We start from the raw sequence: 20,729 nt of genomic DNA, 5'->3' as shown, positions 1-20,729 counted from the left end.
CAGAAATGTGTTTCTTTAGCAGTTGAAGCACTTTGCTTGCATTTTGTTTCCCTGTTGAAGTCCAGACTACTGCCTGCCAGCTAAGCGAACAGCAGAAATAATCTTTGTGTCACTTTTCTTGGAAAAAGTTGTGAAAGACGTAAGAAATAGATGTCAAAGAGAAAAGAGCAGTCATGTTTGGGCTCTCCCCCGTGGTGATGACAACATTTCAATACTACGCTGATTTAGTATTTTCATACCTGTCATTTTATTTCTTTCAAAGAACACTCAATATCACCTCTAACTTGACAGGTGTCTTCATGCAAATATTAAAGAAAACTCTGAAATGTCTCTATTGTCTCACTAGCCCAGAGAAGCTTATTGGCAGCTGGGCATATTGTAACTTACATCTGAGCTACTTTGTCTTTACCACATTTGGAAATATATCCAAACTACTCTCCTTCCTCATCAAAGTTAAATTCCCAATGAATAAATATCTGAAAATTACCATTTTAATGGATTTTATTCACATATGTCACACACATAACAAAACCTATCAAAGGTAAACTTAGCTTTATCCAAAAGACAGTGACTGATTTGGGTGGCGGGTGTTCATGTTAAATAATATATTATTTGATGTTTAAATGTCATTGACATAATATTTGATGCTTGGAGTTTAATTTTCTGCAACCTAAGCCTTTGCATCTCACTTAGGATAAAATAACTAAGATAACTTGGGGTCGGGAGGGGGGCACTTTGCCAGGCACTATTCTTGTTCATTCTTCTAGTCTCAGCATAATTATGAGTAATGCCACTTGCATTCAGAAAAGCAACTGGATAATTAATTACCTGGTCATCCTAACCATACGACCACTTCATGACACCAATATTTCTCCAAACACTTTTGGACTCTTCCGTTGAAATTGTTTTCAAAGCTAATCACCAAAACTGGAGTATTAGAATGTTATTTTATAATCAGATGACTGGGATACTATTATACAATTTAATCACTCATTTTCAAAGAATTAAATAAAAATATTTTCATTTGCTTCTGATAATCAAGCACACTTTCGGAAAAAGAAAGAACTGCCACTGAGAATTTCAAAAAGTGCATTAGCCACTCAAGGCAAAGACAGCTGCGGTGGCAGGACTGGGAACTGCGGTCCAAGCAGGAGCAGCAGTCGTGGAACAGTAGCTGCTAGTCACTGGGCCTTTGCTGCTTGCCAGTCCCTGTGCCCAGCACTTTATCCAAGTAAGTGTGTATAGTCTTCATGTCAGCCGTAAGAGCATACGTTATTAGCCCTCTTTTATAGGTGAGATACTGGGGGCTTGGGCTTAGTAATTTTAGGTAACTTGGTCAGGCCTCATGGGCAGCAAATTGCAGAGCAGAGACTCAGGCCCGTTTAAGTTGAGCCCGAGATCCACGGCCCTCGGCACTGAGCCCTGCTGCCTCTCCAGGCTCTCCCCCTCAGAAGGGGATTCTCAGCACGTGGATGAGGGAATGTCCTGGGAGTGGGGGTGATCCGGCGTGGCTGGAACGGAAGGTGATGGTGGGGAGCCGTGCAAAAGATGGGATGTGGAGCCGCCTTATGGGGGACCTCAGGAGCCATGTTAAGAAATCTTCACTGTGATGCACACGGTGAGGACTAAACAGAGTTGTTCAAGTAGATCAGATTTGTTTCAGAAACACAAGTTTGAGAGAAAGAAAGATAAAATTAGAAAGGAGAGAGACCAGACATCGCCGGCGCAGTTAGGAGACCAGTTCTAGAAGTGAGACAAGATCAGGCATAAAACCTCTGACTGGGAGTGGGGTCGAAGGGGTTTATTTCAGAGGTGCTCAGGAGACAGGGAAAGCTCCCAGACTGACGGACTGGGGTAAGGAAAGTGAGTAAGAAGGGAAGGAAGACTGTGAGGTGTGGCTAGAGTTCCTGAACAAAAGGTGCTCTACGGTAGTGGGACATGGGTAAGTTGTAGGTCAAGGTTTTGGGGGACAGTAGGGGTGCACGTGGAGATTGAAGAGGTGACTTTAATAATTGTTCAGTCTGTGGTTCCTGGTGTCTATATAGAAACAACAAGGGACGGCCAGGAAAACGGGGAGCCTTGAGCTACTGCGATAGAAAAGATCATGAGTTAAAATACTCTGAAACTTGAGTACAAATAATTAAGGCATAAAAGAGAATGTGAGCATCAGGCTATGGAATTTCATAGCAACATTTACCTGTCCGGATTCCTATCTTGCCTAAGTGAATTCACAATGCCTCTTTGCCATTCTTCTTACAAGTAGAAAAACGGTCTCTTTTCCATGGTATAAAGAATAGAGACTATTACTTAAAACCTAGATAGTTGGTACATTGACACTTTTAAGCCAGGAATAGTGTGCTTTTGTGTTCAATGTAAGTATTACTGTTATTCTTGTCCGATCAGTTTTTAAAGCCATTTTTGCATTTCAAAATAGTAATAATAAAAGCCTTGTGGCTCCACCATTGCTGTCTGTTCTCCTTAACAATAGAGCATCATGGTGTCGTTTGCCCAGAGCAACAAGGTGCAGGGAAGCAACAAACATAAAATAACAAAGGGTGATCCACTCTTTCCAATTGTTTGGTAATCTTTTAAAATGAAAATGGGGAGAGACAAAGTAAAGACCTTTTATTCATGAGCACCAGATGGCTTTAATACTAAGCCCTACACCCATTTTCTCTTCAATGCTGCTCATATATACTCTGCAGTTTCAGCAAGGCAATAGTATACACTGGGAAATTGTAATTCTACATGCATTTTTATTGTTTTATTGTAATAAGTATATGACTCAGCTAATCTCTCTCCTGAAGCTTATTTTTGCTTAAAATAGTGACATTTCAAAATACCATGTGAAATTTAATATTTATATTTTGTAAGAAGTTAATCATAGGTACAAAGGAGACAGGCACCTTGGTGTAAACAGTGCCAGGTGTCTGTTCGCTTGTTTATCTTCACACATACATGGAAAATCTGAGGCTGTCACTTAAAAGTACTCTAGAAGAGAGCACTTAATAAGAGCTTTACTCCATGCATTAGGAGAGTGTGTATAGAAAAAGATGAGACCAGTGAAATAAGAGGCCCTGATTGTTGAGCTCACGGCATTTTGGTCCATCTTGTTCACCTTTTGGTGATCAGTCCTTATCATATTATCCAGAAATATAAACTGAATTAACCTGGAGGACAACATTTTCTCTGAGGCATTTTCTCTCCAAAGCAAATGAGCTCTTTCTTCTAAATCCATGGCCTTTTCACTGTATTCATACAGTGTGCTATAGTAAAAATAAAACTTTTTGAGAATCCAATCAGTGTAAGGACATCTGATTCATATTCTTGATATGCAGGGTTTTTTTTTTTTAACTATTAAGGTAAGATTCAAAGGAGAAGACTCTCACATGAACCGCTCAAATGTGTGTAGGTTGTTTTCCTTTGTTTATATTGGATCCGAAATCAAATATAATTATCTTTCTCCCAAATGGCTTTCTTTTGAAATTCATCTGATGAAATAAAAGTTTCTATTCGGTCATAAAAGACCTTGAAAAAAGTGGTGAGAAACCTCAGCAAAAGGCCAAACGGACAGCATTTGAACAGCCCAGACGCAGCACAGGCCTGAGGAGGCCTGAAACGTTACTCGGATGGAGTGGAGACAGAGCACTCAGATCAGCCGGTTTGTGAATAATTTATCGTTTAGTGTAGGAATAATTAAAATCCCTTCTTAACCTGAGATGAGTGGGAAGAAAAATCTCCATTATAGCATCCTCTGTTCCCTTCCATCAGGGTCATGGCATTATTAGGATTTCCATATACTGAAACTGACACAGACAGATCATCTGTTCCGTTTGTTCCAAAGCTGAACCTATTTTAATGAGGTTTCCAATTAAACTCTATTATTTTACTTTGATACATATTCAGTGTATATTCGATACTCATAAAACATTTCAGTATCTTTGACCACATAAGATGACACATACATCTCAATACAGACAAATGTTTTTGTTCACTCTGAAACCATATATCTACCCTGTGTGAGGCGTGGCAGAACCAGAGAGACATAAAGCAAACACCTGCCCTCAGTGACTTCAGTGTCAAGAAAGAAAGGCTGATGTGCAAATTAATCATTATAATTGAATAATGTAAAGACAATAATGGAGATATATGAAACTCTCAAGTATCCTGGAGAAGAGAATAGATAACTGCTCATAGAATTAAGAAAAATTTAGAAAGTAGTTGAGATTTGAGACAGTATTTAATTTTGTTTTTTATTGAAGTGTAGTTGATTTACAGTGTTAGTTGCAGGTGTACAGCAAAACGATTCAGTTATACATATATATACACCTATTTTTTCTCAGATTATTTTCCATTATGTTATATGTTATTACAAGAAACTGAATATAGTTCCTTGTGGCATACAGTAGGTCCTTGTTTTTTATCTATTTTATGTATCTGATGAGCAACTTAATTATTATAATTAAATAATGTAAAGACAATAATAGAGATACATAAAATTCTCGATTATCCTGGAGAAGAGAATAGAAGACTGCTCATGAATTAAGAAAAATTTAGAAAGTAGTGGAACCTGAGGAAAGTTTTGAAGGCTGAATAAGAACTTTCAGTTGGAAAAAGTCAGAGAAGGACATCTCAAACTGACTAAGTAACATGCAAGCAAAGGAAATATAAAGGAATATGGCCTCTTTATTACTTAGTGTAAATGCTAAGTGCTATTAGAAAAAGACTTGAGATGTATACAAGTAAAACAAAAGCTTACGTCTCACTCATGTAAAGTGGATGCACCCGGTTGACATGTGGCTTTTCTCCACGCACTAATTCAGAAATCCAGTCTCCTTCCTTCACCTTCAGAGACTCTGCAGTCTCCTAAGGCATGATTACTTTTTGCATCCACCCAACAGACAGGGACCTTGGAGGGTCATGACTGCTGGCCCAGAAATGGCACACTGTACATGTATTTATATTCCATTTGCTGCAACTCAGTCAGTCATATGGCCACGATTAACTCCCAGGGAAGCTAAGAACTCTACTCCAGCTTTGTCTTCTGGGATTCAAGTGTACTTGGCAAGGGAGGCTAACTTCTATGGGAAAAAAAAAACAAAACCTCAGTGTCTTATCATAATAAATGTTTGCTTCTTGCTTGTGCCATCATATAATAAGGGTTATCAAGGAGGTACTGCTGCATGCAGTCACTCAAGCCACATCCTGGGACCTTAAGGCTCTGCCTGATCCTCAGCAGGGACCAGAAGACAAAGGCAGAGAGAGTTATGTGAGGAGCCAGCCTGAAAGTGGGGGACAGCACCTTCACCCACGATCCCACTGAGCAGAAAGTAGTCACATGACCCCACCTATGAAAAGGCTGAGAAGTAATGTCTAGCCACTGGCCAAATAAAATAGATATCTATGAACAACTAGCCAGTCTTTGACACCCCTGTGTTTTGAATATACCTTTGCTCTTCACACACAGAATACCCTTGCCACCTTCCCAAAAAGAGACAGGCAAAGTCTCATTCAGTCACTGCTTCTACTTCAAAGTCTAGACCCTCCAGGAGATGTGCAGTCCTCAAGTGCAAATGTTATTTCTGGTGATTCTACATGTACTAAGAAAACAAATTTATTTATATATTTAATTATATATTTTATATATAATAATTTATATATGTAATTGTAGTTATCCTGCAATATCCTGCAGTTATCCTGGATAACTTCAGTGAATATGCCCATTTAAAGAAGGTAAGAATGAGAGGAACAGTCATTTGAGAGCAATGATTCTGAAATCCTGTTGGGTCAACCTGGGAGGATATAGGTTTTTGTCCCAACACTTGGTAGAGATGCCCAAATTAGACCCTGTTTCTGCTTTCTGGGAGGAACTCTTTATTGATCATTCTTCTTTTTGGCCCCTGACTCAAACTCTTAGAAGGTTCATCCTTTTCCATCACCCACACTGGGAAGAATGCCATCCTCTGGGGGCGCCCCGCTTTCACAGCTCCTTTCCCCTTGGAGTAAGCTGGTGGTCTGAAATTTGTTTAATAGCGTGAACATTCAAAGGCTTTTTCTTTTTTTTATTGACACTGCTTCATTGACAAGTCACTCGGAAGTGTAGTAGTAGGCTTCTGATTTACTTGACTTTCACGTGCCAGTAGCTACGCTCGAAGTGCTGTCCTTGACTTCGTGTTTGTTTCTGTGCTTGCTCACCCCCAGCCCCCATCTCTCCACTCAGCGGGCTCCGTTGACTTGACATCCAGTGGAACAACAGGCTAAATGGGAGGACGCCTTTAATGTGATTTGTCCACAGGGCTGAGTAACCCACTTCACTTGAAAAGTCTCACTGGGTTTTTAGGGCGCAAAGCCTCCTTTATGCCTCTCACCATTTGGAGCTCAGAAACAATCAGCTTTCCCACCTTAGAAAGGCCTCCAAAAGTCTCCTGTTCCTTTCTTTTTTTTTTTTTTTTTTTTTGTTAAAAAATAGGCCAACTATTTTCTAACCCCTTCTCTTTCCTGCAATACTCTGCCAGACTCACCGAATAGTAACCGATACTCATGAATGATGTTCTGTTTTCCAACCACTTTTCATAGAGACAATATTGGCAGGCTTGAGGTCTGCCTTTCTAGCTATTTATTAAAAGTTACATTTTTACAGAATAGTTGATCACGATAAAGAATGGATCTCAATGTCATCCTGTTACATCGGCTCCTTTGTAGCCCATTGTTCAGCCTCTGAACCTCTGACACACACTTTAGGTTTTATTACAGCAGCAAGCCCCCCACCATTTTTGTGTTAGTCTAGTAGGCTAAAAGTTACTAGAATCAACAATAAAATATCAATGAATTATCACCACCAGAAAAGCTTCATTCTTGTTTACATCACAATCCATTGTAGGCTGAGAGGGGACACGGCTCCTGTAATCATTCTCGGATCTAAACTCCTGTACCCTGTAAGCTCAGCACCTTCCATTGCACTGTCCACAACTGGCCTGCGGACAACGAGAAAGGGAGCATGGAGGATTACATAAAGCTTTAAGGACCAAGCCTGGAAATGGTACATATCACGTCTATGTAAATTCTGCTACCCAGTACTCAGAAACATCGCCCCATTTTATGGCAGAAGACTGAAGCATATAAAGAGTATAGGAGTGAGACAACACAGTGATTACAGCTGGGAAGGTGAGCTACAACACAAAAGAAAATGAATTTTTGGCAAGCGAATGTCAGTTTCTAACCGAGCCCATTTCTAGGATGCTGTACTATGTAGAAATTGAGCCAAGTGGTTTAGTGCCAATGCAGCTACTAGGACTTAAGCCCATCAGCTGTGACTAAGGGTGAGAGGGGAAAAGTTATAAAATAGCAAGATCATTCAACTTTTTTGTGCCATGGTAGAGACTTGTTTTCCATTCTATAGTCAGGGAGATTCTACCTGAGATGTTTTATTTTTACAGTATAACACAATCAAATTTGCATTATAGAAAGATTAGAAAGGTAAGAGGAAGAAGAAAACTAACATTAATTGGACATCATTTAACACCATAAATTAGGTAGGTGTTCTTTCATTTAATTTTAGCAGTAACCTTATAAAGAAGGCAATTTTATTGTGTCCCATTTTGACAAGTGAGGAAAGTTTAAAATCAGAAAGCTTTAATTATCTTTTCTCTTGTCCAACAGTAAGTCTCAAAGCAGTATGCAAACTGAGAAATATCTGACTTAAGAATCCATATCCTTTTCATTAGCTAAGCTGGTTAATTGGAAGCGAGACTAGAGATATAAAGGCATTTTTGAAAATTCTTTTAATATCTCATGCCGAGTAATGAAAGGGCATGTACTAGGTCAGCAGTTGTGGGGACCCATTTGGGTCCCTGAGAGTGTAACAGACAGGACCTGGGCCTCCATCGAATGTGAGAGGTAGGGGAGAGGGAGGAAGCAGGGCTGTCTCCAGCCTCCAGCTTGGGAGGAACGAAAGATGTTATAGGAGGAGAAGCAGGTTTAGAGGGAAAATAGTGAGTTCAGTTTGGGCTATTCTGAGCTTGAGATGCCTGTGTTCATCATATTGAGATGCACATTAGACAGTAGAACATGAAAACTTAAAAATAAGAAAGAAATCAAAGCTGAAATCTTACCATTATGCTGTGGACATGCATTAGTAAATTCCCCTATATCCTCAATTTTCCTTCTCTAAATTTTCTTTCACTTTCTTGCCCTAATGAAAACACAGTTCTCCTCTATGAACCTTGCTTTCCTCGAAATGTCTAACATTGAGCTTGATTTCCCTCTTACAGCCCTTATACTCCCTGGACCTACAAGTGAAGTAGGGGTCCTTTTTTCTCATGGTGGGTTCCAAGTCATTTTCCCTCCCTCTTCTGTATAAAGAAAAAAAAAAAAGCTTTAAATTACATATCTTCATAATACTCTGCCACTAGCTCTGCTCATTTCTGTCATCTACTATTCCCAAGTGTCATAGTCAGCACATGCTGCATAACACTGCACCCCCAATGTCATCAAGGAAATGCAAGTTAAAATAATGAGATACCACTACATACTTACTGGAATGGCCAAAATCTGGAACACAGACAACACCAAACACTGGCAAGGATGTAGAGCAGGAGAAACTCTGATGTATTGCTGCTGGGAATGCAAAATGGTAGAGCTACTTTGGAAGACAGTTTTGTGGTTTCTTATAAAACTAAACATACTCTTACCATATGATCCAGCAGTTACACTCCTTGGCATTTACCCAAAGGAGTTGAAAATGTATGTCCATATAAAAATCTGCACATGGATGTTTATGGCAGCTTAATTCATAATTACCAAAACTTGGAAGCACCCAAGATGTCCTTTAGTATATGAATGGATAAATAAACTGTAGTACATCCAGATGGTGGAATATTATTCACTGCTAAAAAGAAATGAACTATCAAGCCAGGAAAAGACAAAGAGGAACTGTAAGTTCATATTACCCAGTGAAAGAAATCTGAAAAGGCAACATACAGTATGATTTCAACTATATGACATTCTGGAAAAGGTAAAACTATAAAATCAGTAAAAAGATTAGTGGTTGCCAGGAGTTATGGGGAGGGATGAATAGGTGAAGCACAGAGAATTTTTAGGGCAGTGAAATTACTCTATGTGATGCTACAGTGGTGGATACATGTTGTTATATATTTTTCCAAACCCATACAATGTACAAAATTCAGCCCTAATACTAACTATGGACTTTAGGCAACAATGATGTGTCAATGTAGAGTCATACTTGTTGCAAGAAATAAAAGAGTCTGTTCTGCTGAGGAATGCCAATGATGGGGGAGGCTCGACATGTGTTGGAATGGGGGGGGGTTCAATGGGAAATTTTTGTGCTTGTCTCTCAATCTTGTTGTAAACCTAAAACTGCTCTGCTCTTAAAAAAATAAAGTCTTTAAAATATACATATAATCATCCCTTTCCTCTAGTAAATGGAGCCCCACATCAAGGCACCTGGCTTAATAAAAGCCTTCCCCAGCTACCCTGCTTATAATTGTGATTTCTCACCCTACTCCCACCTAACCAGAACACTCCTTCTTCCTTCTTGAGTTTGTTTTTCTCCATCGTATAGTCTACGTCTCACTGGTTTACTTTGGTTCCTTTCTCTCTCCCACTCTAGAATGCCGGCTCCGTGAGGATGGACATGCTTGTCTGTCTTGTTTCCTATTGGCTCCCTGGTGCCAATGAAAGGACCTGACACACAATAGGTGCTCCATTATTCCTAGAATTAATTATATTTTTGAATAAGGAAACCTAACGTACTTGAAACATAACGAATGTGATCACTCAGAAAGAATGTTTCGAATGAGAAAACATGGAGCAGAGGAGACAAGGAAGGACACTTAGAAGGAATGGTTAAAATATCTGACTTGATTCCAGCCCCCCAAACTCATAAAAAAGCCACTGCTTCCTGTGAGAGCATAAATCATACCAGTGATTCCTGCAGTTGTCAAATTATTCCTACAAATTATTATACAAGGACTATGTGAGTATGAGTGTGTGTTTGGTGGGGGACTTTGGAGCGAGAAGGGATGACTAAAAAATTTAGCTTTATCTTCAAAGATCAGAAGTCTCTGGGAATTCACTGGCAGCTAGCCTGGGAAACCTCAGGCTAAAGTAAATTTAAAAAACAATGTTCAGTTTTATTCTTGTTTATCTTTTCTCTGATTGCTGTGAGTCTCTCATAAAAGCACAAAAGCACAAGTGGTGGAAATATATGTCAACAGCTCAAAATCAAAGCAGCCAGCATTCATATTTGAAAAACAAAAAATAACCCTTTGCCATATCATTTTCTGCTAAATCTACATTTTAAACTCTGTTGACTCCACTAAAATTTCATTTCTTTGCATCAGTGTACCTTCCTGGTGCTGAGTTCTTTCAGTTTGATTATAATTCACTCAATTACATAGAAAATATTAGAAAGTAACTTTAAAAAAAATTACTTCTTTGCTTTCTGGGCGCCTCTATTTTTCACCTCATAGGACGTCCCCGGCTATTTGAATGCGTTCACAAACTGGGTATGTCCACTACACTGGAACTTCAGGAGATGAAAGGCAAACTCACCCAGCTGGCACCATTACATGCATAATTTGTCAGACCAGTTACTCTCTATGGAAACAGCTGTGAATTCTCTGTTCCATATTGTCAGTTCTCAGGTTTGTGTTATTGCTCATTGTCATATTACTTGCTGAAATGAATTCAAAAAGCATGACTCCCGATCCCGTGACACTGGATTCCGATTGCCATGAGCAGCACGCTCCGGCTGTCGGCTCAGATTAGCAGACTGTTCGAGCCAGGTCTTTTCCTTGCCCTTTGTTTGCCTAATATTTGTCCTGCTCCACTAGCCAACTTGTATGAAATTAATTGCTTAAAATCGTCAAGTGAGGCATGGATTATATAGAGAGCAACGCTAAGTAAGTGTTTTTCCATTTAAAATTATTTGTTGGACAAACAAACTATAAAAGCTCTTTCACGGACAAATGGCAAAATTTGACAGTGGACTGAGTATCGGATGGTATGAAGGAATTTTTATTTTCAGACACGGTCATGTTATTTTAGGTGTATGTGCGCTCATAGTTTTGTAAAGCTGCACATTGGAAGTACTTCGAGGTGAAATGTAATGATGAATGTAATTTAGTTCACAATAGCTCAGCAAATAAAAAATGGAGTTATAAAGTGAAAAATAAAGCTATCAATTCCCAAAACATAATTGATGGTTTTCATTAGCTCTTACATTGGCATATATTCTTCTAGTTATAAAATATATTACTACTTAATAGTTACAGAGTGCTCATTTTGTGCCAGGTACTCTAATTAAGTATTTCATATGCATGATCTCATTTAATTATCCAACAAACTTGTTTTTTAGGTAATACTTTTTCCATTTTAAAAGTGGGAGCAATACCTGAGAAAAATCAAAGAATTTTTCTGAATTACAGTTTTATCAGTTATCCTCCAAAATGTACACACACACACACACCTGCTATAACAAGAACACACATACCTCCCCAAAGGCACCCATTCAAATGTGATCTTTGTTTCTTACATGTATCCCTCACTACTTCCCAAGTTCCTTAGACACAGACTCATGTACCTTCACCTGAGTGAGCCTCTAAAGACTTTTGGGCTTGCAACCCCAGATTAGAGCAATGGTTTTCAAATTGTTCATTGCAGAGCTATGTGTTCCATGGAAGACTTCAGGGGTCCCATCTCAGCCAAAAAAGACTCCATCAGGGTAGGTGCCTCTTTTAATCCATTTTAAGTATCAGGCTGCACATAAAATCCCATTTGATAAAAGCATCTGCTACCAAACATGTGTTTGAAAAATACATATGGAGATAAATGGATGGATAATACCATCTTTATGCAGTCCTTTATGACTGCATTTATCTCAACCAAGCTTTTGAAAGTGATTGAAAGGCTGGTCAAGATTAGACTCCTGGAAAGGACCCTGAGTACGGTTGCTTCACTGTGGGAGTTAAGTGCAGAGCTGTTTGCTTCCATAGACAGGTGTGCTGGGAGCGGACTGACATCCTCTTGTAAAATTTTAAAAGGGCACTGTACCTGACTAGAGGGCCTGATCACCTCTGCTCCCAGGTGAGCCAAGTTATCCCCCTGGGTAAGACTAAAATGGTCATCACACAGCAATTCTGGTGTGGTTGCATACAGCAGCCAGTGGGCAGGCAAGCCTTCACAATTCCAAGCCATACTGCACGACTGAACATGTTTACAGGGTTCGACCCACGGCCCCTTAAACCGTATAAAAATGCCCGATAAACCATGCAGAGCACAAGAGGAGCCTCTATATATTAACTTGCAAGAAGTTGTAAAGAAGCCAAATGTTTTACCTAAGTTTATTTTCATTTTAGAATATTTTATGTGTAGCTCTTTTTTCTGCCAGGAAATAGATAGTTGGAGCTTGTGTCTATTAAGACCACTATTAGATCCTGGTCATAAAGCGAATTCATTTTCATGCAGGAGAATGCTTATCATTCAATTGTCTGTAGCAGAGGAATACTCATCTAGAGATGTGAAATGTTTATGGCGTATGTTAAAACAGGGAGAGAGTGACCAGAACCCACCTCTATTTCCTTCCTCTTGAAGGCGTTATCTGACGCATGAGTAACTCATCCCTGCTGACTTTCGTGCTCTTAGCAGCACCACGGTGCAAAGCTTTATACGTGGTTAACCAGTCGATGTTGATCAGTGCAGTGTAATCTTTAATAATCTTTTCCACAAATTTAAAAACTGAGAAAACCATCAGTGAAAGCCAGTTTTAGATTGCCATGGAAATGCTTGATGACAGAGTGGTACAAAGGACAACAGTGGTTAGTCCTGGAGCAGCAGTGCCTAAACGCAGCCTCCATTTCCTACAGAATGTTGGCCTGAGATAGTCGTCCTTGTATCAAGCGAAAAAAAAAAAAAAAAAGCACACTTTATATATTGAAATCTTAACAAGTTCATATTTTGGGTGAAATAAAGAGCTGCCTTTTAAAAAATAGAATGGGCCACATTCAGAGTTATACCAAGTAGGAAAATAGTGACAAAAGCAAAACAGCTATGAAAAATCTACAGTCATAAAAGAACCAGCCTCCCCACCCCCAGTTCACTATTTAACCAGACCTTATCATTTTGGCTCAATTACTTGTATGGCCCAATCGCAGAGTCGCTGAGAATCTGCCAGTGGTACTGGTAGGCTATCCTGAGAAGAGTAAATCGCTCCTGTGTGAACCTGTATCTGAGTTTCAGCAGATTACTTACCACATTCACGTACGGATGATCTGTCTCCTGATCTACCCTCCGTCCTGGATGTGTCCACCAAGCTGGGTTCCCCCAACAGAATTACTTGTAACTAAGTTGCCCGAAATAAATACATACATTCTTACATTTAATCAGATTCTGAATGACCGCTTCCAATTTTCACCTTTCTCATTAGCTCACAGATTAGGCTAGGAATTTTTCCACTGCCTAATCTATGTCAGGGCAGATAATAAGCCAGAAATGTCTCGTTTTCTGGGATGTTGAGCAGATAAAATAAGTATAGGTTATTTATCGTCTATGGCAGGGGAAAGGAGACACTCTGGCTCAAATGACAAAAGAGTTTTCAGTGGTCTTCAAGTAGCAGCAAATCTCGAATACAACCTGAAACTACTTTGTTCCTCTTAGCATTTTCTTTGCCCCGCCCTATCTTGCTCAGTTGAAATCGGTATACAGAGAGACCCAATACTGTAGGTAAATGTGCCAATTAAAATTTTGCTTCAATTAACCACACTTCAATTTAAAAAAAAAAAGAAAAAAATGTAAAAAATAAACCAACCCAACCCCTTTCATCGATTCTCGTCTCAAGTACCCCAACATTAATAACATTTTTTTCCCCAAAACAATAGGAAAATACTCTCGCACGGTGCATGGCACACAGTAGGCATACAATAAGTATGTCTTGAATCATTGAATAAATGAATGAAAAAAATGCTGTTAATCTGGTTTTCTGCATCCTGTCCATCATGGCTCCCTTTTCAAATTTTTTTTCAATGAGCTCTTAGTCTTAACTATTAAATTTATCTGAGTTGTGAATAAGAGTCAATTTATTCCTGTTGGGTAGCACCCACACTGCTTTCTGCTGATATGAAAGCTACAAGCCTAAGGTTCTGATTTCCACTGACATCAGTGGCATTTCAGAAAGATTCCTTCACACAGGCTGTGGTTCAGTGCACCAGCACGAATGGCTCGTTCATATTTTTTAATTATTAAAGCACATCTGATTATGTAATATTAGAAATTCAACCAAACATTCACTCAGCCCAACCATACCAAATTATGGGGGGAAATTCCATGATAACGAGTTCTCTTTAGGATGAATAACATATCTTTATAGCCTTATTTTAACATCACAAATACAATCACCATATAAGCAAGTGATACATATTTACTTGGTGATGATAGTCTGATGACCTAAGAAACAAGTATTTGCCTGCAGCAAGTTTCCAATAATCAACCACAACAAGAAGAGATTACAATGGAAAATTTTTGACATATTTGTACAACTATGTTGATAATTGTTTTAAAGGGACATGTAAGTTCATATCTCTGTATCTCTATTACTTGTATGGCCCAAGTTCATATATCTATATGAACTTACATGACTTAAAATCAAATGAATTCTTCAGTGTGGATAATTTCTTAGATTTACCTTGCTGAAAAAAAATTATACTCTATGCAGAAAAATCAAACAGCTTCAAGTAATTTTACCTGCAATCCAACTAATGATCTCATTGTTTTTGCTTCATGTACTGCCTTTGTGATGCCTCTTTTTTAGCAGCTACAGAATCCTGTTGGTTCAAAAACGAATGCCTTCGAAAAAACGACTTGAAAATATCACCACCACTTTGAATAACCTTCAACAGCGCTTAGAGGAGGTCAGTAGTCTGTCGAGGTTGGTGCACAAGTGAGGATGATTAATTTTTTAAAAGGCTAATAATTCAATTTTAAAAGATACACAGTTACTCACCTTGAGTGCAATAGCCTGTTTGTTCATTTTGGAGGTGGTTGGCAGGAAGCTACACAATGATTTCTCAAACTGCAAACTGGAGGTATGGAGCATATCATAATATATTTATTAAGGACTAATGCAAACCACATTGAGTTATAGGAAGGAAAATGTATTCCCCAGTGCTTAGAATTTACTGAACATGAAGAAATCAAACGAGATTGTTTTGTAAGGAGGAGGAATTTCTACCTACCTCCCCAAACAAATAACTCACTACTTATATCCTGGGAATGTTTTCCAATAAACTATGTTTAATAATACAAGTAGTGTTAATAACTGAGTCTATATTCACATGTCTTTCCTGCTTTACATTTCAAATGTGTACTTCAGACTAGGACTGCGAATATTTTATGTTTAGGATATAATACTAGGATATCAAGTAGGTTACCCTTGAATCGTTCTTTTGTGTGTAAGACAGCGGCAGGGTTGCCTCACTGAATGGCGAGCTTGTCTTCAACCATAAACAGCACAGAACAGTTCCGTGCAGCAGCATAAGAACATCTTTGAAGGCATCCCTATTCCAGTCCAGAAAAAAAGGGTCAGTGGGCTAAATGGAAAAAAAAAAAAAAAAAAGGAAGCGTTCTTTCTCAGATTTGTCATCTGCTCATGCCATTTTGTTGAAACTTTTTCTTTGTTTCTGAGTCAGTGTCTTGTTGCTAATTGATCAAATGTTAAGTGACTCACTAACATGCAGGCATGGAGATTTTCTTGGAAAAAATGCTGCATTAAAAGAGTGAAGCAGGGTTTTCAGAACTCCTTGCACGATACATCTGAGATTAAATGTATTTAGGAGACATCTGAACAAAATTGCATGGAAGTGAGCAAAGGGACAAAGGGTAAAAGACAGACACCTAGACTCGAGGTCAGATCTGAGTGCCAATGAGCTTATCAGCAGACTTCATATTAAACATTATAACCATTCAATCAACGAATATTTATCAAGGTTAGTGATGGGCAAAACAGGCACTAGTGATACTGTAAACTTGAAGTATTCTTTAGAAAGCAGTCGGACAACGCCTACCAAGAACCAACAAATAATCCTATCCATTGATGGACTGAATTGCTATTCCATTTCCTTTTTTCTTTCACTTTTTTTTTTTAATGTATAATGGACATTTAACATGGTGTTCGTTTCAGGTATACAACATAATGATTAAATATGTGTATATACTGCAAAATGATCACCAGGTTAAGTCTGGTTAACATTCATCACCACACACAGTTACAGATTTTTTTTCTTGTGATGAGAACTTTTAAGATTTACTTTCTTAGCAACTTTCAAATATGCCATACAGTATTATTATTAACTATAGTCGCCAAGCTGTACATAAACATCTTCATGAATATTTATTTTATAACTTGAACTCTGTAATCTTCTTCACCCATTTTGCCCACACCCTCTGCCTCTGTCAACCACCAGTCACCAATCTGTTCTCTGTATCTCTGAGCTTGTTTTACTGTTGCTGCTGTTGTTAGATCCCACGTAGTGCAAGTGAGAACATACAATATTTGTCTTAGTCTGACTTATATCACTTAGCATAATGCCCTCAAGTTTCATCCATATTGTTGCAAATGTCAAAATTGCATTTTTTATGGCTGAATAATATTCCATTGTATATATACACCACATAATCTTTATCCATTCATTCATTCATCCATCAGTAGACATTTAGATTGTTCCCATGTCTTGGGTATTGTAAATAGTGTTGCAACGAACATCGGGGTGCAGGTGTCTTTTCTAATTAATGTTTACCAGCTTCCATTTCATTACACATCAAATCATGTTGTGGGAATCACATAACTCTGGCAGCACTGGGTGCACTGTAGGCCTCAGTTAGAGTTGTGGGATCTGAATCCTATAGCCAAACATGCCAGTAGATCTGTAGATTTTTTGCAAGAGGACAAAAAAATTGACCCTTTTTCTGGAAAACAAAAGAGCTTAAGGATCATGTGTGATACCAAATCAGAGAAAAATTCAATACCATAAAAGATACTCCAAAGCAAAGTAAGGGCTTTGGTTTCTTCAACCTTGATATTCAAGACAGACAGACACCATTAATTATCCCCCTTCACAAGCCTGTAAAAGTCCTGACGCACCAGCTATAGACACTTTCTCCCAATCACCAAAGCATCACAGCAAACATGAGTGAGAAGAGCATGATTGCAGAGTGATTTGGGGTTTGCTCTATTTTTTTTAAATAGTAAGCCATTTCTTGTGACACACACTGCAACTGATCATACCCTGCAGTCTTTCAATTCTGTATTTGAGTAAAGCTTTCACTTTTAGTTCCTGAAAGAAGACAGACTAAAATAGATTGAAAATCTTTGTTTTAGAGGCATCTCAGAAATAGTGGATAAAACTTACCTTTTCAATATGCATCCTAAGTTTCCCGACAAAATTTGTGTCTCGTTATCACAAAGTGCCACAGGCTCTCGCAACGCTCCATTTAGTTCTAATTCAGTCGATGCCAACTTTCCCAGCTAGACTGGCTGTCCGCTCCACGAAGGCTTGGCTCCGCTCTTCTCCACTGTCTCCCCAGACACAATGCCTGTGGCGTGGAGTAGGTACTCAGTAACTGGTTTTTAATGAATTGATAAAAACAATACTTGTCCCTAAAATTTTGACTACGTATTTCAAATATTTCCTTGTTCATTTAGAGTGTGATCAAGGCAGTGGGGCATATCTAGCGGAAAGAAAACACGCATTTCCCCCGAGGAGCTCTGTAGTCTACGTTATTATATCCTCTCTCATTATTTCCCTGTCAGTTCACAGGGCTAAATCAACACAGCAAAGTGCACACTAAATGTTTAATTTAATCAACATAGACACATTAATGTAGGTAAATGAGGCTCTGAAAAATTGAGTTTGGATTTAAATGCTTAAAGCAATTAAATTAACTGGGTAATTAACAAAATTCTAATTCCACTTGTAATATGTAGACACAGCCTTTAGAAGAATAATTGTAATTTTTTTCCCTACTCTTTGGTAGAATTTTGTTCCAATGAATAAATAAAGCATATAGATAGTCATATAAAAGTAAAATAAGGTCGGAATTTAGGGGAAGCTTGAAATTTGTCTAATCCAATATGTTCATTCTAAAAATGACGTTGGACTTAAAGATATTAACTAATTTCCTGGGATTTCTGTTAGTAAATATACACCTGAATACAGGCTTTGACTGTCTCTAGCACTGTATTTCTGCCACTGAAACATGCTGACTCCAGCTCTAAGGGGGGTTCATTTGTTAAAAATATAGATCATTTTGTGCCCTACAGCCAAGTGAAAATCAAAGACTTGCCAAATTGTTTGGCAAGTTATTTTGCTCAAATAGCATATAATTGAAAACTAGGTCAACAAAATTTGCTGCCACCAATTATAAGGACATCTTTACTCTATCATCCTAAAAAATATAGTGGTAATAAAATATAATGAATAATGGCAAATAATGGAAAATAGGAAATATATACACAGTTTCCAACTTTCTCTTATTCTTAATCCACATTCCTGGAATATTACCAACCAGAGCAAGTAGTGTGGTACTTCTACTTAGAACTAGAGAAGAGCTACACCAGGCAAACATAACTGCATAAAAAGTATATTTACAATATAAGCTGGGGAGCAAATTGTTTTAAATTTTATTCACTATGTAAGTTTCTCACAATAAAATGTAAAAATCTTTAACATTTACTTCTCTTTTATGTCTTCCTCCTTGTTCTTAACAAGCTTTAAGGTTTTTTATTGAAGGAAAGAATTTTGCTAAATTTCTCCATTCTGTTCCAACCTCCAATTTGTCCTAGCATCACTCAAGATTATATACAGTAGTGGCATCTTAAAAGTTAGAAGAAAGTGAATAAATAAATCTATATTTCACCACTAGATGTCACCAAAGGTTTGTTTATCATTAGATTACCCGTACAGCATTTAAGTCACTGGATCTCTGGCTCCTGTCAGAAAATTATTTGTTCTATTTGTCAGCATAACCAGGAAACTAATTTTAGTAAAGTGTTCTTCACATTTAATATCTCAATGCTTAAATTGTGTGTTTCTAGATGCAACACAAAATAACTGAAGTAGATATTAATAGAGAAGTCACTGTTTATCATTTCAAAGTTCTTAATAGACCCAGCTGACAGGTGTTGCCAAATGAGTTATTTTATAGTGAATGTATATATATATATATATATTCATGTATATTTTCTCTACAGTTTGCATTAGAAAATAAGCATAGGTTTTCCTCTTTCACCCCTGAGATGCCTCACTGATGTGGGGAATTATAAGACTGTTTGCAGTTGAAACTTTTTATATCATTATGAACATTATTATGAGCCCAAGATGGAAATTTGACAATTAGTTTTACATGTTTAGTTGTCTTAAATAATTTGAATATATACTTCTCTTTCACTGGATTTATTTCTATAAGAAATAATAATGGAAATATTTGCCTCATAGGGTTTTATGGTAGAATTCCTTCAAAGAGTAAACTTCCATGCCACATGTATAATTTTATTTCAAATAAAGTCCAATCTAATGATCTCTCTTCTCCATTTAGATTAAGTAAGGTACAGTTTACCTGATAGGCAGACTTTTAAACCTCAAGAGATCAAGAAGGAAAAATTGATAATAAAATAATTTAAATAATAAACTATCTTAAATATAGACTTTTTTGTAATGTACTATTGGAAGCCACCTTTGTGTATTACATATTTTCTCTAGATGTGCTTTTGTAGCATCTCTTTTTTTAGGACATAATGTAATATAATCAAAATTATTTTGACTGAGCACTTTCTATCTTCTTTTAAACACTCACTATTTACAATTTGCTTTCTAGGACCTGGATGATGTGTTTTTGCAGCTTTCCCAACTGAAAGACAATCTGTATGTTATGGAGAATACATTGAATATCACCAGGACAGAATATTTAAATGTATATACATCACCAACTCAATCCTTCCAAGAAAAAGAAAAGAAATTTTATACTACAGGACTGCCATATGTCATGTCTAGTCCAAATTCTGACATTTCTGGTATGTTGGTCATTGGTGATACTGATAATTTGCTTTAGTATGATACTCAGAAAAGGGCGGGCATAGTATATGTTTAGTAACTCATAGCTTATTTTCAGGCATATTTCCTGGCACATATTAGGTATTCTGTACATATTTGTTGAAGGAATGAATACATGCATGAAAGATACATGGCAATCATCATGAGGAGAGAATTCGGATTTTTCCAAACCAATCCCTGCTTCTGTAAATAATCCAAATGCCACATGTACTAGTAACGACAATAACATATTGGCAAAGCATTTGATGTGGGAAATATTTTATTTGAGCAGCTGACACTTGCAAAAAGGCAGAGATTATTATCAACAATTCATGAATGGAGAAAATTAGGAGATCTTCCAACTTGTCACAGCAGCTTGAGGGAGATTAACTGAGAAAGCAAGTCCTGCATTTAACAGACTTTTCTTTGACACTTAGGTGTGAATATTCCATATTCTTTGCAACCCAATATTTTTGGTATTCAAGTCCTCGCTGACCAGGGGTAGAGCTTGGAAGGGATGTTATACTTTAAGGGATGGATTGTTTACTTATATTTAAGGAGAGGCCACCTTGAAGATTTAGTGCTGCCAACAGAGAGAATACATGGATTGTCCTTGGCTGTTCTCACATT

The 20,729-nt window shown here is 37.8% G+C and overlaps 1 protein-coding gene across 1 annotated transcript in view; it reads left to right on the top strand.

Moving 5' to 3' along the window:
* LOC116658124 overlaps positions 1-20,729 on the top strand; it is a 42,695-nt gene that overhangs the window by 7,099 nt on the left and 14,867 nt on the right. The window contains exons 2-3 of the mRNA XM_032462358.1: positions 14,825-14,924; positions 19,885-20,080. Coding sequence (XP_032318249.1) covers positions 14,825-14,924; positions 19,885-20,080 — 296 coding nt within the window. The remainder of the gene's footprint in view (positions 1-14,824; positions 14,925-19,884; positions 20,081-20,729) is intronic.

This window comes from Camelus ferus, chromosome 2 (assembly GCF_009834535.1).
Source record: "Camelus ferus isolate YT-003-E chromosome 2, BCGSAC_Cfer_1.0, whole genome shotgun sequence".
Classification (NCBI taxonomy): domain Eukaryota; kingdom Metazoa; phylum Chordata; class Mammalia; order Artiodactyla; family Camelidae; genus Camelus; species Camelus ferus.
The sequence above is the reverse complement of the archived record's forward strand: the minus strand, read 5'-3'. Positions and strand labels throughout refer to the sequence as shown.